We start from the raw sequence: 24993 nt of genomic DNA on the forward strand, positions 1-24993 counted from the left end.
GGTTCTCAGGCCATACCTATTTTACACAATCAGGAGAATAAGACAAGCAGATTAGGAAGTGAAGTTGAGATTTCAGCTCAATCCACTACTGCACAGACTAGTACCGATAGAGACAATAGTGTGATTTGGTTGCTGTGAATTCTTTTTTGGGGGGGAGGGCGGTCAGTTGGAGCATTGTGTGCTATATTTGCCACACTGATATATTTAACTCTAGCACATAGATTTAAAACCAGTTTTATACCTAAGTAGAAAAAAACAAGAGTAAATCGAAAGTGAGAAAAAATATTTACTAATTTACTTTTTTGGGGGGGGTCCGGTTGTGGGGCCTGAACTCTGGGCCTGAACATAAGGCCTATTGTATGGCCTGTCTTTATCATAAACTTTTTGTTGTTGTTGTCGGTCTTGGGGCCTGAACTCTGGGCCTGGGCGCTGTCCTTCAGCTCTTCAGCTCAAGGCTAGCGCTCTACCACTTGAGCCACAGCACCACTTCCGGCTTTTTTTTTCCTTTTTGCTTAAGTAGTGCTTAGGAATTGAACCCAGGGCCTCAGGCTTGCAAGGCAAGCCCTCTACCACTGAGCCACCTTCCCAGCCCACTAGTTTACTTTTTATCTTTAGTTGTACAAAGTTTAAATTCAGCAAATTACTTTATAAATTCAATGCATCTTGATCAGTGTCACCTATTCCATTGTTCTGTTTTACTTTTGAATTGGGAGGAAGGTTATTGCCAAAAAGCTTTAGTAGAGCTAGTAAATATAGAACACGGTAGTTTGTTCCAAGAAGAAAGACTGACTGGGAAAAATTACTTAATGGCCAGTATCTTCTGACTCTTCCATAATAATCAACTGTTTCCATCTGCCCCCATCTCCTACTACCAGCCCACCTCTTTTCCTTATTAGGGTTTTTCTTTTTAAATACCACGTCTGTTTTCAGAATTGAGAAGTTACAGACCGTCTCCATTTGTACCTAATCCTAGCATTTCATTCTAGTATATTATAGTAAATATATTAAATATTCTATTATAAGTAATAGCTAATTTTTTTTTTATATTTTGACTTTTTTGTTTGTTTGATTGTTTTTTGATCGGCCATAGGGCTTGTCTCTGAGCTCTTCTGCTCCACACTAGTGGTCTGCCAGTTTAAACCACTTTGGGTTTTCTGGTGGTTAATTAGAGATAAGAGTCACACAGAATTTCCTGCCCAGGCTAGCATTGAACTACAATCCTTAGATCTCAGCCTCCTGAATAACTAGGATTGCAGGAATTAGCCACCAGCCCATAACTGACTTTACATTTTTATAAACATTGATTTAAGTATGTACTACTTAAGCTACACTTCCAGTCCTCTTTTTTGTTGCTGTTGTTTGATTTTTAAGACCACAATCCTGCTATTTATGATTCCTACCATAGGTAGTATGGCAAGTATGTGCCCTCACACTCAAGTTTTTATGTTGAGGTGGATGGAAGGAGTTTCACAAAACCTTTTGCCCAGGTTGGCCTCAAAATGCAATCCTCCCTATCACAGCTTTCCATGTAGCTGGGATAACATGTATACAATTTGTACCCAGGTTTTGAATTAGTTAAGATAGGGTCTAAGAAAGTTTTGCTGTGGTTGGCACTGAAATGCAAAACTCTTAATCTTGGCCTTGTGGCATAGCTAAGATTATAAATGTGGGCCACCATGCCAGGCTTAAATGTAGGTGGTTTTCTTATGCAGAATTGAGCTTTGTTATTTTTTTCAGTGGTTAGGGGTTTTGAATTCAGGGCTTTGTGGTAACTAGGCAAATGTTCTGTTGAGCTTTCTGTCTTCCCTTATTTTTCTGCTATTTACCGTTTTATTTCTGATGTTTGCCTCCTGAAGCCTTTAGACCTCTATATTCTATATACTCCAGTTTCATAATAAGGAAATTATCTGAAAGGAAATTGCTCAATGATCAGTTTACCTCATAAATTTCTCTTTGTGGGGCTTGAACTCAAGGCCTGGGCACTGTCCCTGAGTTCTTATGCTCAAGGCTAGCACTCTACCATGTAGAGTTACAGCACCACTTCTGGCTTTTGAGTTAATTGGAGATAAAAGTCTCATGGAAACTTTTCTGCCCAGACTGGCTTCAAACTGTGATCCTAGATCTCAGCCTCCTGAGTAGCTAGAATTTCAGGATTAAGCTCTCTTCATTTTTTTTTTTTTAAACAGGTTTCATTATTTTGTTTTCATAGTTGAAAATAATCTATTTGAACAATATCCAACCTTCTTCATGTTAGCCCAACTCCCTGCCCCTACTACCCATCCCTTGACAGAGTCTATTTCTGTACCCCCATCCACCCCCATGTTCCCTTCTATTTTATTTTATTTTTTGTTTGTTTGGAGATGGCTTTTCTGTATAAGCTAAGCTAGTTCCAAATATGCCTGGTTTGGCCTGGTTTCAGCTGCTCAAAAGTAGCTGCCCCATGTAATTTGTCTTATAGTTGTCTATAGAGTTAATTTAGTAAGTCATTCTTTTATGGCAAGAAATGAATGCTAGCAGATGAGCTTTTAATGCCCTTGAAGCATACAAATTCCTTAATCTCTGATTTGCCTTTTTAAAGAATAAAAAATGATGTCTTCTTGATTCTATGCTGATAGCATATCAATTGCTAATCATGTATGTATTTGTCCCTTTTTAGTCTTTTCTGTTTATTTACTGTTTGGATATTTTGGGAATTTTCTCCATCATATATTCTTGCTAGGAAAATGATACTTTCTGTTGCATTCTTCCAAGTAGAAGTAACGAGCACACTTATGCACCATTTTGTTACAGAGCTACTTTTAGTGAATTTGCAGCCAAACATGCTAAAGACTCAAGATTCAAGGCAATTGAAAAAATGAAAGATCGAGAAGCTTTGTTTAATGAGTTTGTGGCAGCTGCAAGGAAGAAAGAGAAAGAAGATTCGAAGACCAGAGGTGAGAAGGTAAGATGGTTTGGTTTCAATAATGTGATTGATAAAGTATGTGAATGGAAAAGGTCTAATTGTTGTGCTATTTCTCACTTGTTCAAAATAGTCATAAATAATCAGATCTGTTTATTGTTATTTTCTTCTAAGTTAACTTGAACTGTCTGTGTCCCTTTATTTCTACCATGCTTATTTTAATGACTTCATTAAACTATTTAGAATTGCTTTATCATTAATTAAATAATGTTTAGTAAGTCTAGAACTACTTTTTTTAGGACTGCGTGCTTAATGGTACCTGCTATGTGCCCACTAAGTTTCTAAGATTTATTATTGGTGGTAACATTTGTGTTTCAAAAAACTTCTTTATCTTTTTGCCCTCTAAAAAGTAGCATTTGAGTGTCTTCTAATCTTTTAGTAAACATGTCTTACAATAAATTATTGCTTATCAGAATTAAAGGTCAGCTATAAAAGATTAATGAATTTCAAATGTCACTGGATAGCAATGTTGGCAGTGGAGAGAGCTCACCACAGAGGTGGGGGATGGCACTAGTGGTGCATAAACCATCAATACCTGCAACTGCTCTCCTGAGTGTTCTGTGGGGCTTAATGAATGAAGGAAAATAACCTCTAAGCCTAAGGATTCTTGACATTTAAAATTGCTGCTTATTCTTGAAAGCTAAATAAAATACTACAAATTCTATTAAGAAATATTGGTACAGAAATAATATTAATCTTTTTGGGAAGAAGTCTCTTTCATTTAAAATAGCAGTAGCATTAGGTGAATCAGCTTGTGGTATCCTCCCTAATTTCTGCTTTATTGTGTTTCAAAGTACAAGTTTCCAGAATTATTTTACTCATAGGTTTTAAAAAAGATGCTACTTAGAGGAAATGCACAAAAGCACATAAACATAAAATATAAAACATGAAGTCACAAAACAAAATTACAATGTTTTTAATGTTGAATTAGAATCACGATCATGTTACTTCTGACTTTCAAGCAACTTATTCAGCTAAAACAAACCAATGATCACTTGATATTGTAGGATTGCTTTTCTACAAATAGAATATGTTTTTCTTTGTACTTGTAATGAATTTTCTGAACATGTTTTTTGGAGGGCAGTATTAGGGCTTGAACTCAGGATCTTGTATTTGGTTGGCTAAGCCATACCTCTAGCCTGTTTTGTCCTGTTATTTTTAGAATAAGTCTTGCCCAGCTGTTTGCCTGGATTGTGATCCCCCACTTTAGGCATCCAATGTTTGCTGAGATCATAGGCATGCCCCACTAGACAGCTTCCCTCTATGGGGATATAGTCCAGTCTTATCTGCCCAGGTTGGCTGGAACAACAATCTTGATATCACTTTCTGAATAACTAGGATTACAGGTATGAACCACTGTCATGTGGCTCATTTTGTCACTTTTTTTAGTTTTGTGCTATGTTACTTGTCAATAACTTTTGACAGTTGACACTGATTCTCTCTGACATAAGTCACTGACATGCAGAGTTTTATGGTATTCCCTATTAAGTAAAGAATTGTTTCTCTGTTTTGTGACTTTGGCTTCCTGCAGTTCAAGTACTTCATACTTTTTCATCTTTTGTCCTTATAAAGTGATGATAGTCTAACTCAGAATATGTTAGTTTTTAAAGGAAAATAAAATACACATCATGTAAATAAGCCATAGGCTTTATTGTCTTCTGATTGTAAAATTTTAATTCTTTATAGATTTGGTTTTATACCATTATTAAGTGAAAAATATTACTATTATGAACAATTTTTAAAATTCAGGAAATTGTTAGAGGAATGCTTTCTCAATATGGAGTATGATATCAAATTATTTATTAGTCCATCAAGGAGAAACCTTAATTATTTTTATTTTACTTGACTTTTTTGGCAGTACTAGGGATTGAACTCAAGACCTCGTTCTTGCTAGGCAGGCAGCCTATACCAACCACTTAGGTCACTCTCTCAGCCTGTTAAAACTTTAAGTAGATTTTTATTGTCAAATTTTGAGTAGTTGGTGAATTTGATGCAGTTTTTTACCAGTTTTATTCTATTCTGTTGTTTCTGTTACTCCATTATTGATTCTCAATATTGTTTTTTAAAATGACATTTAATTGTGTAAGACCAGTTCCAATATCATAAGGTATTTGAATCATTTTAACTAACTGTTGAAAATACCTTTGCTTATTGGGTCAAAAACCTATTAAGAACAATGAAATCTATTTTCTTAGGTATTATTTTAAAGAATACAATCGTAATTTTGATAGAATTTTTACCAGTGAAAGTTCTTCATTTTATTAAAAAATACTCCCTTCAAGCCGGGCACAGGTGGCTCATGCCTATAATCCTAGCTACTCAGGAGGCTGAAGTCTGAGGATTATGGTTCAAAGCCAGCCCGGCCAGGAAAGTCTGTGAGATTCGTACCTCCAATAAACCACCAGAAAATTGGAAGTGGCACTCTGGCTCAAGTGGTAGAGCACTTACATTGAGCTGAAGAGCTGAGGGACAACACCCAGGCCCAGAGTTCAAGCTCTACAGCCAACAGCAACAAAAATCCATGTTTTTTTATTTGGTTTTGTTTTTCAAAGCAATCACCTACTAGTTTGCTGGGTTTTTTAAATTATTATTAATCAGGTTTTGTAAAGTTATGGTTAGTTTATCGTTTAGAATAATAATTTGAAACTTGCAGGTAGTATTGACACTCTCTTGTTTGTTAAGTATCTTTATTATAATAAGGAAAGAAAAAAAAGAATAGACTTTTGAATTGAACTAATGGTAAGTGACTTTTTTGCTATTTATGCAGCCATCAAATAATTTTCATATATAGCAGCCCCAGCAAGCTATTTATAACCTATTATAATGAAAGTTTAGAGTTAAAAGTTTACTTATTTTTCATTCCTTTATACATTACACATCTAAAAAAAAATTTTTTTTTTTTTTGTGCCAGTCCTGGGACTTGAAATTAGGGCCTAGGTGCTCTCCCTGAACTTTTTTTTTTCAAAATTCAAGGCTAGCACACTACCACTTAAACCACAGCTCCACTTCCAGAACTTTCCTGCCTAGACTGGCTTTGAACCAGAATCCTTGGCTCCCAGCTTCCTGAGTAGCAACAATTATAGGTGTGAGCCACCAGCTCCTGACTCTAAAGAAATATTTATGTCTGATATTGAAAGACATTTAAGTCTCTCTCTCTCTCTCTCTCTCTCTTTATATATATATCTATATATATGCATATATAGATATATACATGAAAAAGTATATGTTAAGTATAAATTTCTGTGGCTAAGAATAATTCCTGTTTGGTACAAATTACATGTTTTATTTAAAACAAATTTTGTAAATTTTCCCTGTAGTTACCAAACACTTCCAGAAATATTGTGTTCATCGTGTTAAAAATTATAGTGAATGAAAAATTAGATCATATTGCAGCATAAACTCAAAAAGTGTGAGTTTTATGAGTATTTCTCACACAAAGCCATGAGACATGTTCAGTAGTGGAAATATTCACAGTTAATGATTAGCTTCTGATGTAGAAATTCTGTTTTTTTTTTTAATAACGTATTATGCACATTGACCTTTTTTCCATTAAACTTCTTTGTGATCCTTTAAAGGAAAAAGGGGAATTGATAGGGTAGGAATAAGCAAAAGGAATGGTTTGTTTTTGCGCTCACAGATCTTTTGTTTGTTTGGGTTTTTTTTTTTTTTTTTTGGGTCCAGTCGTGGGCCTGAACTCTGGGCCTGGGCACTGTCCCTCAGCTCTTCAGCTCAAGGCTAGCGCTCTACCACTTGAGCCACAGCGCCACTTCTGGCTTTTTTCTTTTTGCTTATGTGGTGCTGAGGAATTGAACCCAGGGCCTCGAGCATGCAAGGCAAGCGCTTTACCACTGAGCCACCTTCCCAGTCAGAATTTAAGATCCGTGCTCACAGATCTTAAATTCTGATTCCACTTGGAATTTCTCATTCCCTTGATCAGCTAGGCCGAAAGAATGTTTAACCCCATTTGTGGGTAGGGTTCTTGGCATGGCCAGAATCCTTTATTGAAATGAGAGTGGTTTATAAGACAGGTCCTCAAAGTTTGATAAAAAATGCTATATTTACCTGAGGTTTAAACAATTAAGATTGTTAACATTTTTGGTATCTAGAATGTTGATGGTATTTGATGTATTCATATATTCTGAGTTCTGCAACAGTAAAAAGGCATGTCTAATAGCTAAAAAATACAGATAATTTGAAATTTTTTAGTGGTGATCAACTATGACCACAAATTGTATAATTTTCTTACATATCAAGATACAAACATCTTGTAAATGCAAAATATAAAGTTTTCACCTTGTTTTTATTTAATTGATTTATTTATTGATCATGGAGCTTCAACTCAGGGCCTGGGCACATCCCTGAGCTTTTTTTGCTCAAGGCTTAGTGCTCTACCTCTTTGAGCACAGCTCTGCTTCTAGTTGCTTGGTAGTTAATGGGAGGTAAGTCTCATGGACTTTCCTGCCTAGGCTGGCTTTGAACCCCAATCCTCAGATCTCAGCCTCCTAAGTAACTAGGATAACAGGTTTGAGTTACCAGCACCTGACATTATTTTTATTTTAGATGTGTGATAACATTATAATTGCTTGGTTATTTGTACTCAGTGATTTTGAAATTTCCTTGTTTTTTTTTTTCTTTTTTTTGGTTGGTCATGGGGCTGAACTCTGGGCTTGGGCACTGTCCCTCAGCTCTTCAACTCAAGGCTAACACCTACCACTTGAGCCACAGTGCAACTTTTCTGGTCTTTTCTGTTTATATGGTGCTGAGGAATCGAATCCAGGGCCTCATGCATGCGAGGCAAGCACTGTACCGCTGAGCCAACTTCCCAGCCCCTTATTGTTAATTTCTATGAACAAAAATTTTATCCATTTACTTTTAAAAAGGAATCATTCTTACACTGATGTTCAAAAACTTTACTGTTGATTTGTAAGCCTGAATATTTGCTAAATGTGAATACACTGTTAAAAACAATCTAAAATTCTTACTTGCAGTTTTTTTAATTTATAAAATATAGCTTGTCTTGAATTTGGCAAAATTTAAATAAGAGCCTGGATACTTGCTGAGTTCTGTGTTTCTAGTAAAGGATTATTGACTCAATAAGATTGTATTATAAGTGTATTCTAAAATTACTAGCATTGCTAGGTGCCAAGTGGCTCATGTTACTCGGAGGCTAAGATCTGAGGATTGTGGTTCAAAACCAACCTGGCCAGGAGAGTCCACAAGTCTCTCAATCTCCAATTAATCACAGAAAAGCTGTACAAGTGCTGCTGTGATGTGAGTGGTAGAGCACTATAGCCTTGAGCAGAAGGAACTGAGGAACAGCATCCAGGCTCAGAGTTTAAGCCCTATGACTGGCAAAAAAAAAAAAGTTTAGTCTTATGTTTCAGGTAAGTAAATTGTTATCTTTATTGTAGATATTAGAAATTTTCATGATATATTATTTTCTTATCTTAAAATACAGATTAAATCAGATTTCTTTGAACTATTATCTAATCATCATTTGGACAGTCAATCTCGATGGAGCAAAGTAAAAGACAAAGTAGAAAGTGATCCACGTTACAAAGCAGTAGATAGTTCATCAATGAGAGAAGACCTTTTCAAACAGTACATAGAAAAAATAGCCAAGGTAACTTACATGTATTTGTACTATTATTGAATAATGCAATTTTTAGTTGTGTTTAAGGGTATATGTTGGTGCTTGGGGAGGTTGGAAGTGTTTTGTTGATACACTTAACATAACGATCCTAGTTGATTTAGGGATGAGGTACAGTATTTATATTTATTCTTGGTAAAACCTAGATTTGACATGTTTTATTTGGAAAGCCAGTTATTCTATGTAAACCTATCTTGATGGATTTGGTAAAGATAAAGTAATTTTGTCTTTATAGAATTTAGATTCAGAAAAAGAAAAAGAGCTTGAAAGACAAGCCCGCATTGAAGCAAGCCTTCGAGAACGGGAAAGGGAGGTTCAAAAAGCTCGTTCTGAACAAACAAAAGAAATAGATCGAGAGCGAGAGCAACACAAACGAGAAGAAGCTATCCAGAATTTCAAGGCTCTTCTGTCTGACATGGTATATATTAATTCAGTATTTTCTCTCTCAAGTACTATATATTAGAAATCCATTATTACCTTACGAACATTTTGGTATTCTATGATAATGTGCTATTTATAAAGCACTTAAAAATTAAGTTCATGTTGAGCTTGGGTATGGCTCAAGTGATAAGAGTACCTGTCTGGCAAGTGCAAACCACAAACAGGTACATGCTATTAACACTATTAGGATGGCACCAGTATAGGTAACAAACAAACAAATTTGCAAGTCAGATGTTTTACATAGATTAATATTCAAACTGGGTTTTTTATTGTTCTTCATAAAACCGTAACTTTTTATTGTCTTGATAAAATAACAAAACAATTACCATAACAATAAAGTGCACTAAACATACCTAGGTTTTTATTTGATTTTTTTGATACATTTTATTTTAAAGATATTGTACAGAGGGGTTACAGTTACATGAGTAAGATAATGAGCACATTGTTATCCCCTCCTTTGTTTTTCCCCAACTATCCCTTCCCTCCCCACCTTCCCAAACTTCTCTCCCATCCCCACCCCACATTTTTTTTTTAAGGGTCTTCATTGTATTAGTTGTATGGGATGGGAAAGAGAAGGACGGGAAAGGATATAAATTATCTGAACCTTGCTTGGAAGTCCTTCTGTTTTACTGCTCAGAGTTGTTGAGGTAGTTAGGGCTTCTTCCCTACTCTAAATGTCCTTAGTCTGCCATAATTTTTTCCCCTCTCTTTGTCCCGTATTTCCTACACTGTTTTCTCTCTCAGGGGGATTCTTCCTGTTACTGCTCTGGTTCTAATCCATTTCTTGCTTTCCCTTTCTCCCCATTCTGAGTAGTTTTGGGATTTCTTTTCTTGCCTCTTACCTTCTAAATCTGTTTGCTGTATTGCAGTCAGAAATCTTTGTGAGATATTAATCTTTTTCTTCTTTTTTTTTTTTTGGTGCCAGTACTAGGGATTGAACTCAGGGCCAGTGCTGTCTCTTAGATTCTTTTAATTCAAGAATTCAAGATTGGTCTTCTACCACTTTGAGTTGCATCCTGCTTCTGGTTATTTGATGGTTAATTGAAAATAAGACCCTCAGGAGCTTTCCTGCCCCTGCTGTCTTTGAACTTCTATCCTGAATAGCTATTTGGGATTACAGTTGTGATTACAGCTAGCAAATCTGATTTATTTGAAGGAGGTGAAGGCTCTCCATAGGTTTAGCAGTTGCCTCTAGGTCAGATTTATCTGCTCAGCTGTTTATGTGTTACTTTTTTTTTTTTTTTTTTTGAGTCAGTATAGTTCCTAATCTAGAAGGGTCTGAAACTCATGATCCTTTGCCTTGATCTAATGAGTGATGAGATTTTAGGTGTGTACCATTGTGACTATCAACTCCTTAGCATAAGATGAAAGATCATTTCTTGACTCCTGAACCATTATCCTACTGCCTTCGCTTTCCTCACTTCTTGAGCTTAACCTGTAATGATTCCTTTCATCTCACCATTACTCTGTTCCTCTGTCTTATAAAAATGCTTTGAGATTATTCCACTTCATGAAAAATTGTCTTTGTCTTCAGTGTCTGAAGTTGCTCCCAGCTCTTATACTATTTCTTCTATAACCCTATGCTAAGCACATACTTCTGTAGCATTTGATTACATATGGTGTATATAATTATTTGCTTCCCTATCTGTTCATGCTATAAAAACAAAACATGCTCTTTGACAGAAGTGATAGCATCTTACTTATTTTGTGGTCTCTGTTCTGCTATTTATCTTACACATTTAGATGTTGGTTCTTTGACCAGCATTAAAGAAAACAAGTTTCACCTTTTTCCCATCTCATCTTCCCCTATTTCATTTTTCCCTGTTTCCTAACATTAGCAGTAGTGCAGCCTAGCTTTTGGTACTATAGCCATCAGTTGTATTGGTGATCCAGCCCGACCTGTTATGTCTTCTGTTACTTTGTCCTTTTTTTTAAATTAATATTTTCATTTGAGAAATCATAATTTTATTCACAATTGAGTACAATGTAATTTTGTGTATACAATATAGAATAATTAAATCAAGTGAATTAACATAATCATTACTTTCACATACTTACCATTTTTTGTGGTGAGCCATTTGAAATTTACTTAGTGGTTTTCAATGTATAATAAATACTGTTGTCTGTCACCCTGCTGTGCAGTGGATTTCAAATGTTACTCTTGTTATCTGAAACTTTGTACTTTTTGACATTATCCTCATTTTCTGCTTTTTCACTTTTTTCTGTCCCTCTAGACAGATATCACATTGTTGTCTACTTCTTTAGTTCCTTTTTTTTTGGTTGGTCGTATGGCTTGAACTCTGGGCTTGGCTGCTGTCGCTCAGCTCTTCAGCTCAAGGAGAGCACTCTACCACTTGAGCCACAGTACCACATCTGATTTTCTGAGTGGTTTATTGGAGATGAGTGTCTCACGGACTTTCCTGCCTGGGCTGGCTTTGAACTGTGATCCTCTGATCTCAGCCTTCTGAGTAGCTAGGATTATAGGCGTGAGCCACTGGCACCCAGCTTTTAATTCCATTTTAAAGATTACACATTCAAGTAAGATTGTGTGAGTTTTGTCTTTCCATGACTGGCTTATTTCACTTAACAGAATGTCCTGCAGTTTCATCCATGTTGTTGTAAATGACAGGATTTCCTTTTTTTAAGGCTGAGTGCTATCCTGATGAATAGTGATGATGAGTATTTTTTCATATAATTTTTGCCTCTTTTGTGTCATATTTTAAGAAATGTCTGCTCAGGTTCTTTGCCCATTTGTTAAAAATTTGAGTATTCACTTTTATTCTTTTGATTTCTTACATACTTTTAATATTTACCTCTTGATGTATGATTTGCATATATTTTCTCCCATTTTATGGGCTTTCTTCACTTTGTGGATTATTTCCTTTGTTGTGTAAAAGCTTTTTAGTTGGATGCAATCTCATTTGTACATATATAGTAGTTTTTCATTTTGTCTTGTGTGTTTGTGTGTTGGCATGTGTGCTTGTGTGCGTGTGCACTAGTAGTAGGGCTTGAACTCAGGACCTTGCACTCTAACTTGGAATGCTTACTCCTGGCTGTCTAGTCAGCATTCTGCCACTTGAACCACACTTCAGTCCAGCTTTTTGCTGCTTATTTAGGAGGTACAGTCTCATGGACTTCTCTGTTTAAAGCCAAGCTGACTAGATTCTGACTCTTGAGTAGCTAGGATTACACCACTACCCTGCTTGCTTGCTTGTCTATTTATTCCAGTAGTCCAGGCTGGTCTTAAACTTGAGAACCTTCTACCTCAACATCTGGACTTTAGGGGTTACAGGAATGCACCACCATACCATGCAAGTCTTAAAGTCACTAGGAATTGGTGGTTTGAGAGAGCACAAACATGTCACAAATTTGAAATGTGTTATGATATTGTAATTAGTTATCATGATCCTTACAGAAATCCTTTTACTCTCTTACTGTACATTCTTCAAACATGCCTCAAACTTGGAATCAGTCACTTAATGGTCAGTGTCTTCTGTGTCTTGGCAGATACTTAGTATCTGGGGACAATTTTTATCACAGCAAGTATACCTTCAGGTTGTTGATGTTTTGCTGCTTGTATTTATTGAATTTGCATTTTTGTTATCTTTATGTTAGAGCATACATTCTTTTCATAACCATGCATCAGTAGCTTCAGAGATTTGTAGGGGATAAAATTTGAGACAAAAGTATTAATGAATTAGCTCAGAATTGCTAACACATATGTAAACTGAGAAGAGTAAGCCATTAGAAAGCAAAAATTGCAAGTATGTACATTTGAAAAGCTGAGTTTAAACAATTTGCATTAGTATGTTGTCTTGAGATGAAATTCTGTAAAGAGCTACTACAAGAACTATGATGTTTTCTTCAGTGACATTTCCACAGAATGTTTCAGGACATACTTAGTAAACTGAGGGTGTAGATTAAAAAAAATTACTACCACAGACTTTTTGTTCAGAAACCTAGACTAAATGCTAAAGAATTATGTAAATTTGAAAAATAAATTAAATTCTAAAAGACTTAATTTGCTCATCAATAAAATGGAGGTAATGAAATACTTAATCATAGCAGTAGTGAAGATTAAAATAAGTAATACTTGGAACAAATAGCAAAGTTTCAATAAGCATCTAACGAGATTGTTATTGCTTTCGTTATTACCACTGTATTTTTGTGACATATTGGAAAAATTACCTGTAACAACGTGCATAAATAAAAAAAATCTCATGCTTTATATACTGAGCCTACCTAGGCACATCAGATCTTAAGTCCTTACTCCATTCTGTATTGATTGTATTTTTGCGTGTGTGTGAAATGATCTGATTTTATCCTTCTGCATGTAGATAATCAGTTTTACTGACAGTGGGTTTTGAAGATACTGTCTTTTCCCTATTTTGTATTTTGGTATCATGGTCAGAAATATTTTTTAAGCTTTCTAGCTCTCTCTGCTTTTCTAGCTCTTTCTCAGCTCTTTCCTTCTCTTTTCTAGCTCTCTCTCTGCTCTTTTCTTGCTCTTCTCTTTTCTAGCTATTTTCTCTTTTCTAGCTCTCTCTCTGCTCTTTTCTCTCTTTCCCAGCTCTCTCTCTTTCCCTCCCGCGTGGAGGGCCAAGATGGCCTGATGTCAGCCAGAACGATGAATAAACCTACTCCTTACCTGAAAAAAAATTTTTTTAAAATTTCCTTGATAACTTACTAGTTTATAAAAATGGTGCCTACTTTTGTTTGATATATGATTTGCATACATTTTCTCCCATGTTGTACCTTAGAGCTTTAATTTAGTTCGAAGTTTTTTTGATACAGTCTTCAGGTTTTTTGCTATTCAAAATTATGTCATCAGGGCTAGGAATGTGGCTTAGTGGTAGAATGCTTGCTTAGCATGCATGAAACCCTGGGTTTGATTCCTCAGTTCCACATAAACAGAAAAGGCCAGAAGTGGCACTCAAGTGGTAGAGTGCTAGCCTTGAGCAAAAGAAGCTCAGGGGCAGTGCCCAGGCCCTGAGTTCAAGCCCCATGAGTGGCAAAAAAAAAATCATCAGCAAATAAAGACATATTCACTTTTTTTCTGTTAGAATGTCTTTCTTTCTCATGCTTAATTGCTGAAAAGAAATGCTGGAAGAGGGCATCCCTGATGTTTTGTCTGCCATAAAGCAGAAGCTTTCAGCCTTACGCTGATGTTAGCTGTTAGCTATAGTTTTGTCATGGGTGGCCTTTAATTCTTTTAACTAATGCATTGAGAATTAAAGTCATGAAAGGGCATTATATTACCAGATACTTTTTCTGCACCTATTGAAAGATTAATTTTTGCATGTGCTTAGGTAATTGATAAGACTAGACTGAGCTCAAGGTTCTTTTTTTTTAATGTTAATGCCCCAGAAGACAAAAATTACCACTGTCTTAATTGATGGGTATATATAAGTACAGTTTTAAGTTTGTAGCGGTTGTGGACTTAACTAAATTATTTTCCCATTTTTTCCCATCTCTAAAATTGTTTGATACTTTAGTTGAGCACAGAAAGATCAGGCTTAAAATAAAGTCAGTTTTGAATGAATTCTAAATAAGATGGAGTTATGTACACTTGGTGTCTGTGTACCAGTCCTGAGGGTTAAACCCAGGTCCTGGACACTGCCCCTGAAGTTGTGTTTTTTTTTTTTTTGTTTTGTTTTGTTTTTTGTTTTTTGCTCAAGGCTAGCACTGGACTTCAGCTACAACTTCTCCTCTGGCTTTTGGTATTTAATTGGAGATAAGACTCTCATGGATTTGTCTGCCCAATCTGGCTTTGAACTATAATGTTCAAATCTTAGCCTCCTGATTAGCTAGACTATAGGCATGAGCCACCAGTACTCAGCTTTTTAAATGGCCTTTTAATAGAAAACTTATTTATAATGTAGTCTATTCAAGAGGATACGTTTATTTTTTAGAAAATAATACTAGCTTCTGAACATAACCACCTATTCAAAGCAAAAACTAGATTAGTTATTCTTGAACTAAATAATTGAAGTATTTACTGAAATATGAAATGATTACTTGGTGATAAATGTAATTTCCTATTTATAGGTTCGTTCTTCAGATGTGTCATGGTCTGATACTCGGAGGACCCTCAGAAAAGATCACCGCTGGGAATCTGGGTCTTTACTAGAAAGAGAGGAGAAAGAGAAGCTTTTCAATGAACATATTGAAGCACTTACCAAAAAGAAAAGGGAGCACTTTAGGCAACTTCTGGATGAAACTTCAGCGGTAAGACTTTCTATTTTTCTTTTTCTTAAATCCAGATGAAACTTCATAATTTCAACAGTATACTGATGTGATTTTTTTAGTGTCATAGTCTTTTGATCTAGAATGACTAGAATTCCTAAGTTTTATGATACTCTTCTGGGTTTTTTTCCCCCTAACATGTTACATCATTCTTACTATTGAGGAATTACTTCTTTTGTCAGTTTTCAGATTTATAACTACTCCCATGATAATTTGAAATATCTTTAGCTTTGTGTTATCAGTGAACCTAAAATTAGACTTCCTTCTTTGCTCTTTTTTTTCAGTCATAATACTTAGTGTACCTATGCAAAAATGGAATCAGGTAAATTGCGAGTACAAGGCATGATCAATGTCATCTCTTTTTGCTCTATTTTTAATTTAATTCTACAGCTTCCTTTTTGGGAGTTTTTACACTTTGTGGTTCAGGTTGTGTTCCTGTTTATCTGCTCTCTTTTTGGTGATAGTCTCTTCAGAAGTTATGATGTTTGCCCATGTAAATACAGGGTTTATAGATAATTGTCTTAGGCCACCTTGAAAGTATGATTATGAAAATAACTTGTAACAAGCCAACAAAAACAAATTTCATTAGAGCTCGTCCCTGTCTCTTAACTAGTCCAGTTACATTTGGGCATTACAAGAGAGTGCAGTCAGTGTGTAATATTATGTGCCATGTGTGCTGCAGTTTGATCTCCTTAATGAAGGAAAATTGTATTAATGTTCTTCATTTACTTAATCTTTTCAAAGATTACCTTAACATCTACGTGGAAAGAAGTGAAAAAAATCATTAAGGAAGATCCTCGGTGCATTAAGTTCTCCTCCAGTGACAGGGTAAGGGGATTTTGTGTCTCAACTTACTATCTGTTATGAATATTAACTAGAAGCTTGCTCACCACTAATATCTTGACCAAAATGAAGTTGGTGATTTCGTTTCAAGTCTATGAGAACTGAGTCTGGATTTATTTATTTATTTTTGGTCAGTCATGGGGCTTGAATTTGGGGCTTGGGCACTGTCCCTCAGCTCTTCAACTCAAGGCTAGTGCTCTACCACTTGAGCCATAGCACCACTTCTGGTTTTCTGGTGGTTAATTGGAGATAAGAAAGAGTCTAATGGACTTTCCTGCCCAGGCTGGCTTTGAACCGTGATCCTCTAATCTCTACCTCCTTAGTAGCCAGGATTACAGGCGTGAGCCTCTGGCACCTGGCCCTGAGTCTGGATTTTAAGTTCATTCTTTTCTTTAAAAAAAAAAAAGATGCAGTATATTAACAAGAAAGCATAATCTATAAACGTCTTACTTCGTGGTGTTGAGCTTCCATTTACGATCTTAGAAATTTAATAGTTTTGAGTCACACTAGACAGATCTATTCAGGCTAGCAGTTGATTCTGGCTACTTTAGACCTGATTCTTAAACCACTACAGTGGCACACCACAGCAAGGTCTCGTGTTTTTGGATATGCCAGAGATTTTGCAGTAGAGGGGCCTCGGGTACATGAGCTTTCTAAAAGTCAAGTTCTGTTCTCACTCCTATCCCTGTGTAGGAAATGGACATTTATTTTCCCATGGACATTTATTTTCCCATGGACATTTATTTTTCCCATGGATATTTATTAACTGATCATTTCAACTAAAATCCTATAGAACTCATTTCTCAAACTTTGAGAACTCTAGTAAATAAAATATTTGATATATAGACCACAAAATAAAAGTTTCTAAGAAATTAATAGCTGGGAGATACATTTTCAGTTTATTTTCTGTTGGCAATTGACAGTATGGTCTTCATTATACCAAAGAGTGTACCTCTCATTACAGTTTACTTACTAGAAAGCCAAATGCTCAAAATAAGGTTTCTTTTAAATTTTATTTTATTGTAAAGATATGCTGTCCAGAGGGTTTTCAGTTATATGAGTAAGGTAATGAGTACATTTCTTGTTGAACATTGTTACCCCCTCCTTTAAAACAGTTTCTTAAGTTCTCTTTTTCCTCTCCTCTCTTCATTACTTTATGTGCAAAGAAAAGTTTATGAAAAGTACCCTTTTGAGTTTTTAATCTTGCTTTGTGATTTACACATTACTAGTTTAATATGTAATGTTTACTTTTTAATGAGTGGATCTCTTAATCTTACTTTTTGTTTCTTTGTTTTGCAGAAAAAACAAAGAGAATTTGAAGAATATATTAGAGACAAATACATCACAGCCAAAGCTGACTTCAGGACGCTTTTGAAAGAGACCAAATTTATTACATATAGGTGTGTGCAGTGAAATGTTTCATATCGGCAGTTGTTGTCTTTACTAGTCTTTGCTCTAATGGCCAAAGCATACTTTGCATTCACACACATGTTGACATTATTAATTTTTAGGAATAAGAAGATGCCAACTTTTATCCAAGGCCACACATAGCTTCTATCTACAGTTCTTTAAAAAAAAGTTTTTGAAAGAAAGGGCCCAGATGTCAATTCTTATTTTGTACTATTTACCACTCAGTTTTTAAAACATACTTTTGTTTTCACTTCACTGCTATTATTAAGGAGTACTCCTAACCATATAAAAGTCATATGTCCCAAGGGACTTTAAAAACAATACTTCACTACTGATTTTCTTTGCCTCCTCTGAAGACTGTTCAGTGTGGTTAGACCATTCTAATGCCTGAAATAATCTACTTAAGCTTAGCAAAAAATTTTTCTCAGAGGAAAGCAGTTTGCTGGATCCACTTGAATCTGAAAAAATATAAAATCAGAAACCTTCGAACAAGACTTCTTTGTAACATACCCAGTTGTTTCCACCATTCCGTAATTATTGGGAATTCAATTTTGCATTGCTTTCCAATCAGTATGCAAGAAATCATTTTTGTTTCATCCTCCAGCATTTCTCCCTTTAAAGAAAATATGAAATATCTTAATGAAGGGTATGTGCACGGGAGGATAGATAGTGCTGAGGGTGTGGTTTTTAGGTATTTTGTCATTTGGATTTTTTGGTCAGGATCCTTAATGTTTTTATCAGCTTGGGCTTTTAAATTAGATGTGAAGTAAGACTTCTTTCTACATTTTTATAGTTAATTTAGTGAAAGATGTGAAAGTGAAAGCTTGTGAAAGATGCTGGGATTGGCAGCCCCGCAGACTGAAGTCCTCTGTTCATCCACAGAACAGGTACAGAATGGGCAAGATTACCCACCCACCCTCAGCCCTGATCTGGAGGGACCACCAGTAGGGGTGGGAGGGTAATTCAGCTTCTGAGGCCCTTTCACTCCTTGGAGTCTTTGCTGAGGTGACTACAAAGGTGACTACTGCAGTGAAATTTTTCTTTAAAAAAAAAAAATGGAAACACAATTAGGAGCTAGATGGACATTTCCAGCTCATTTCTGAAAGATGAATGAACAGCAGTCAGTAATTCTTGGACCTCTTTTTCTTATTTCAGATCCAAAAAGCTAATCCAAGAGTCGGATCAGCACCTGAAAGATGTAGAAAAAATTTTGCAAAATGACAAACGGTATTTAGTATTGGACTGTGTACCAGAGGAGAGGCGTAAATTGATCGTGGCTTACGTTGATGACCTGGATCGCCGGGGTCCACCCCCACCTCCTACAGCATCAGAACCCACTAGACGATCTACAAAATAATTCTAAATAATCTTCCACCGGGGTATCTATTAATCAAAATGCTTGCATGAGCCAGTTTTCAGGGTTTTTTCATATGTGCATTAGTCAACCTATTGCAAAACCATCCGACGAACAGAAGGAGAAGCATTCACGAACCGTTTCTGAACAGAACACTCTGGAAATATTTATGCTTTTCTTTGTGTGGCATGACTGACATGCATACTCAAATATAGGCTGTCTCTGGTAAATCTGAAATCTTGAAGCTAAAAATCATCCTTTTATAAGATGTGGAAGTCAGTGACTTGGTGATGTTCTTTCTAGCAGTGTTACACATGCAAGACATAGGAGCATTTGTGGTTTGAACTCACAAGATGCACCTGCCACAGACTCTTAAGAAACCTAAGTTGGGGTTTGTTTTGATTTTGTCTTTTAAAGCGGGTAAAAAAAAAAACACTGAAAATTGAATTCTTCCAGAGGCTAAGAATACCATAATGGACGTACTTTTGCCTTTGTCTCTAAAGAACAGTATAGTTCTATGTTCACTTATGTGCTTTGATTATCCCTTCTGAATTATAGGCCAAGTCTTGTTGTTTAGCCTAAGAGAAGATATATTTAGTAATTTCTTCTCAGGTATGGAACCACATTCATAACTAATGTGTTAGCCAGAGTAGAACTGGTTAAACATCTTTTATTCGCCATTGAATGATCTTCACCAATATCCTGGGTTAGACAACAAAAATTACCTTTCTGGGTGTTCTCTGTAAACTCTCCTCCTGTTTGAATGTTGAACTTTTGTTTCTAAAGTTTAATTTTAAAATGTTTGAATGTTCTGTTTATGTATTTGAACTACAATAAACCAACCCTTTTTATATCTGTGGATTGTATATGATTAATGTTACACAATTTATAAAGTCTTCATTTTAAACCAAAGTTGACTAAACTTGAATATTAAGTAGTTTTTAAGGGCAGAATACTGTTTTCTACTACAAAGGGGAAGAAATTTGTAGAGAATTCTTTTATTGGTGTTCAAGACTTGGTAATAATACTTTTTGCCAATAGAAGATTTCCTTGTTTTACTTTATTTTTTTTTTTGTGAACATCAATGGCTTGTGCCTTATTGGCATCCTTTCAGTTTGTCCTGTGAACCACACTGTGGACTTAGCTTTGATTCCTAATGACTTTTTTCTAGCTTTACCTCCCCAGGTTAAAAAAAAAGTCCTATTTTATTGTTGGATCCTCTGAGCTTGCTCATATAAATAAGTCTTTGCATGCCAAATGAGTAAATGCGTTAGAAGATACGTTTATATTAAGAGGATAATTTCTAGCTCACACCTACTATGATGCAACAAAACCTAAGTGCCTTAGAAACTCTGAGCGCTGCATATTGAAATTGTCGTTGGTGGGTTAGACTGGTCTCAACCTGCAAAATTGAGAAATAGGATTTGAATAGGATTTGTATATTTTTCCTTCTTAAATTTGTTTTTATAAATTCATCAAGTGATTTTTTTTTAATGAATAAATTTGAATTACTTTCCAAAAAGTGTACAACCATTACAGAAACAGGACTTCCTGCAAAGGTCAGAGTTCTACACCACTGTATTTTGTTTTCTAAATTCCACATAGTACTGTTTGTTCATTCATTAATGCCAGTTTTTACAGTATAGAAGAGTGAAGAAAATGACTTGGTAACATCTATTATTTACTGCTTTTGTCTTAACTATTAAATATTTGGGTTCCAGTGTTCAAGTTAGTTGCAAATCAAACTTGGCCTATTCACATTCTCTTAAGGTAGCAAGTAATGATTGTATCAAGTTCTTCAAGAAAGGTTCCTTATAATTACACTTGGTTGCAGTGTATCTTCATCTTGATGTGTTTGTCTGCAATTCACCTGTGACATCTCCCCATAAAGCCCTGTTGCTCCAAGTGATAAATTTGAAATGATCAAAGTCTCTGACACCTATATGAAGTAAAACATTGCTTTTATCTCTTTGCAAGTTTAAATATCAAACCCTGCAGGTTTCCATACTTTCTAGTGACATAAAAATTCTTAAGTTGTGTCTCACAATTTAAATGTAATCCTTGAATAACTGGTGTCAGAGAACAACATTTTGAATTCCTGGATTAAGCTACTTTTTTTGAAAATGTGAGCTTAAGTAAAATTTACAAAGAACAAGTCAAAAGAAATCTATATCTTGCCATGTTGAAAAGCAAACTATGACCTTTTATGAAAAGCAAACAAACACAATCTCAGACCTAACATTAAGAACAGAAGACAATCTCTCACTATCTTGTTTGTTTTAGAAGAATTTTTCTTCCTGGGTGGATTTGAAAATATCCTAGGGTGAACAAATAATGGAAGATGTTCCATAATGTTTTGTTAGATGCATTTTACTTTACTATAAAATGAGGCAGCAGTTTGCTTGTTCAAATTTTACTGTATTTATAGGTACAGAGAACATGGTTTTTATTCCTTATTACCATTGTGATTTTTCTACTAGCCAAATTCTGTCCTAATGTTTTTTTTTTTAGCTTTTTATTTTGGAGGTGGTGTACAAAGGTTTTTAGTGACATATGTCAGGTAGATAGTACATTTTTTTGAACAGTGTCACTTTGTTGGTTTTTTCTCATACTTTATCCAAAATGCTTGTTATTCTTCATTACTTAGAAGCTCTGCAATAGCTTCAAAGTTGGGCAGGGTTCAAATTCATAAGTACAGATAAAGTTGATACCACTTAGCATCAAAGATTACAACTCCTTTATATTTAAGGCTGCATCATTAACTCTAGGTTGTTCTTGGGAGAAAAGACATTGTAGATAATGACTTTCCTGCATTTTAGAAGAAAAAGATCAATTTAAAAATATTTAAATCACAGTATAGAATGTCAGGTTGTTACAATGTTTAGACCTTGAAGCTGCAAAGCCTTTCATTTTTAGAGGCTTTAGGGGACTGCTCCCTCTCATGCTAACCCCTCCCCCCCCCCCCCCCCCCCCCCCCCCACTGAGGGAAGGTGGGGATCTTTGCTTTTCAGTGGAAATGAACCAGCCTTTACAGGGTAAGGCGAAGTCTGAGTTAAAGTTAGCCAATCGAGCTATAGTTTGCAATGGCTCCCAACTTGAATAAGGCAGTAGTCCCTATTCAGTAGACTTTGATCAGGAAAACTCAAGTGCTATCGAGTAAGAACATATACCAAGCAAAGAAAGAAGGAAGGAAAATTTACACTTGCAAAACTCTTTTAATTTGAGCTTTGGGTATGAGAAATAAACTTTTAACATTAGAATCCATGGGTTCAGGAATAAAATTCTACTCCAGCCAGCACAGTACAGGGCTGGGCCTAAGGTGCAAAAGCCACTGACCCTGCTGAGCAAACATCTGGATTCTGGTCACAGGCAACAGCATCTCTACACAACCAATGTTTTCTACAGCGAATTCTTTGGACACCCAGGTTTTAATTCTGAAGCATAATTATCACATGATAAATGACTTACCACATTATACATTTTAAAATGCAGAAGGTGAAGCATTCTTGTAATTCCTAATAGTAATTTTATTGTACTTTATGCACTAAGGTCAGCAGTACTCAGTAAGCAGTGGTACCGGTAAAGACAACAAATTGTAGATTTTCTTTGGAGATTTCATCACTTTTCGTGTTCCCAGGGGATAGGGTCATTGTCTTGTATGGAAGGGGTGGCGTCCCTCTCGTGCCAAAACTGCTCTACATCAGGAAGGATGGGAATCTCTGCCTTCTCAGGTTTCTCTTTGCCAGAGTTGGGTGAGTTGGTTTTCTTCTCTGGAATGGATATTGTAGACTCGGGAGATGGAACCTTGTCAGGAACAGCTTCCACGTTACCAGCTGGTGTTACCTGAGACTGTGAGGCAGCTGGGGGCTTTTTGGTCACCATCCATTTCCACAAGCTTTTCAAGCCTTCCTTGAATTCTTCAGACATTAGTAGGAAAATGAGAGGATTTGCTGAAGAGATGGAAAACATCAGTACTTGAGCCAGGGCTATGAACCCTTGTGGTGGTGGTGGGCCTTTAACCTTCTGATGCCATACCCACAGCCAGGCTATCCATTCTGGGAGCCACAGAAGAGCAGAGGTGATCTCAATGCTTAGCAGCATTACTGTGAGTTGCTTTGAACGCATCTGGTTTCTAAGATTTTGAGTCTTAGTTCCTCTTTTTTTACATTGGCCATAAGCTCTCCAGAAATAAAAGCTGGCTAGAAGTAAGGGGAGGCAAAATACCAGGAGAGGGTAGAGCTTACCAAACATTGACATAAACTCTTCAGCCACCGCTGGTACATCCATGAGGCACATTTCCACTCCTGCGTGCTGCCTGGTGGTGCTGAAGAACCATTCTGGCAGGGGTAACAGGCTGGCCACGGCCCAGATGGTTCCCAGCACTGACCAGATGGTGCAGTTGCGGATATTTACTTGCTTGGCTGGGTCACTTGCATACATGAAGCACACTTTGGCAACTGCAACAATTGTCAGGCTTTTCACTGCCATGCACATGTGAATGAACCAGTCCGAAGACTTGCAGACAAACCAGCCTAGATCCCAAATACCTTTGGAGTATGCTGTGGCGCGGACAGGTGCAGAAAACAGAAGGAGGGAGAGATCAGCCAGGCTGAGATTCAGAATCAGAGAGTGGATCATGGATGGCTTCCCTTTCCAAGTGCTGTGGAGGAGGGTGCCAATCACACATAGGTTCCCCACAAAGCCCACCAGGCAGACAGCCACCAAGAGAGCAGGGATGATGGTCCTCCAGTCTTTGGAGTCAGAGGGCAGGTAACCTCCAGCAAAGTGGAGGTGAGCCAAAGATGAGTTCATGAGGCTGGAGTTGGAGTCTGCAAAGGCAGCTGTCAGCATCACCTTTCTGTCCAGCCCCGCTGCACAAAGACTAGCTTCTTGGGTTAGTCTTTGTGCCTGGGCTCTTTTGTACAAGATACAAAGGAAAAATAGCCTCTGTTGTCAGTGTCAAATGACACTTCTGGACCCTCCCCTTGCTTGTTTCCTGAGTGCAGAATGGCAAAGAAGGTTGAATGCTAAGCTCTTTGCTGCACACAATATTCCTGTGACCAGTGAATGACAGCCAGCAGGGGTGCATGCTTGCTGCTCATTAGCCAGTTTAATACCAAACCACCAGCCCTGCAGAGCAATGAAAACATACTCATAAATGATAAATGAGAACTCATGTGTAAGTGGGATGTGCTTCTAGAGATTAGAAGGAAATCAATAGAGCCAATTACAGTTATTTCCAATCAGCTATTTCTAGAATCTTGGCTGTGGTCTGTCATTCAGTGAGCACATCAGAATCTGTGGGATGGCTTGATCCAGTGGGTCTGGGTTAGGGTCTTGAGAATTTGCGTTGGTAAGATACTCCCATAGGGTGTTGAGGCTGCTAGTTTGAGAGACCACATTTACACCTGGTGCTTCTGCCGCCCTGTGCATTCCCGTCATTCCCTCCCCCCCCCCCCCCCCCAGCATTTGCAGAGATGAGTTTCCTTTTACCCTCACCGTCACTCCAGTCTCTTCATTAGCTAGCTCATAGCAAGTACAACTGGATAATGAAAAACGTTGGAAGTCCTATGGGGTATAATTATGGATGGCTTAATTTTGTCTATTGTTGAGATTTTTAGAGATAATTTTGGAGCTCTGAATTGCACCTGGTTTATATATTAAACAGACAAGTGAAGGCCACCAAGTGATGAATGAAATTGCTTTTTGGACAGTAAAAAAAATTAAAAATTTTTACATGGACATTTAAGAGAATATTTAAAATTGGGAGGAAATCTCAGGAAAAAAAGATTCTAGGACTAGAATAAAATTGAAAGTTATACCAGTGAACACTCTGGGAGGGATTAGAAGAGCTAGAATTGTTCACAGAAAGGGGTTTGTAGACTTAAAATGAAGATACAAACTACTCTGAGTATAACTGAGTCAGAAATGCTTCTGGTATGCTACCGTGGAGAGTGATGAGAGACCTCCAAGTTGTAGTACCAAGTCAGCTTGCATATGTTTTTCTCAGGATAGACAAATCTAATAAGCTGCAGAATTCAGCTCTGAACAGTACAGCTACTGAGAATGCCGTCTGTGGTGGGTTTGTTC

At 36.6% G+C, this 24993-nt stretch overlaps 2 protein-coding genes across 6 annotated transcripts in view; one reads left to right on the top strand and one right to left on the bottom strand.

The window, feature by feature from the left end:
• Tcerg1 (transcription elongation regulator 1) overlaps positions 1-19757 on the top strand; it is a 62606-nt gene extending 42849 nt beyond the window's left edge. For 4 of the 5 annotated variants that reach the window (XM_042692027.1, XM_042692028.1, XM_042692029.1 and 1 more), the window contains 7 exons: positions 2791-2941; positions 8418-8582; positions 8845-9027; positions 15099-15278; positions 16041-16124; positions 17439-17539; positions 18705-19757. In XM_042692027.1, coding sequence (XP_042547961.1) covers positions 2791-2941; positions 8418-8582; positions 8845-9027; positions 15099-15278; positions 16041-16124; positions 17439-17539; positions 18705-18906 — 1066 coding nt within the window. In that variant the 3' untranslated portion in view covers positions 18907-19757. Of the gene's footprint in view, positions 1-2790; positions 2942-8417; positions 8583-8844; positions 9028-15098; positions 15279-16040; positions 16125-17438; positions 17540-18342; positions 18437-18704 lie in introns of all 5 variants that reach the window. The other variant, XR_006149290.1, reaches the window with a different exon arrangement.
• Positions 19758-22521: 2764 nt separating this feature from the next.
• On the bottom strand, positions 22522-23754 carry Gpr151 (G protein-coupled receptor 151). Its single transcript, XM_042691894.1, has one exon. The coding sequence runs from the start codon at positions 23752-23754 to the stop codon at positions 22522-22524; it is 1233 nt and encodes a 410-aa protein (XP_042547828.1).
• Positions 23755-24993: the final 1239 nt, after the last annotated feature.

This window comes from Dipodomys spectabilis, unplaced genomic scaffold, assembly GCF_019054845.1.
Source record: "Dipodomys spectabilis isolate Male_0828 unplaced genomic scaffold, ASM1905484v1 ptg000147l, whole genome shotgun sequence".
NCBI classification, from domain to species: Eukaryota; Metazoa; Chordata; class Mammalia; order Rodentia; family Heteromyidae; genus Dipodomys; species Dipodomys spectabilis.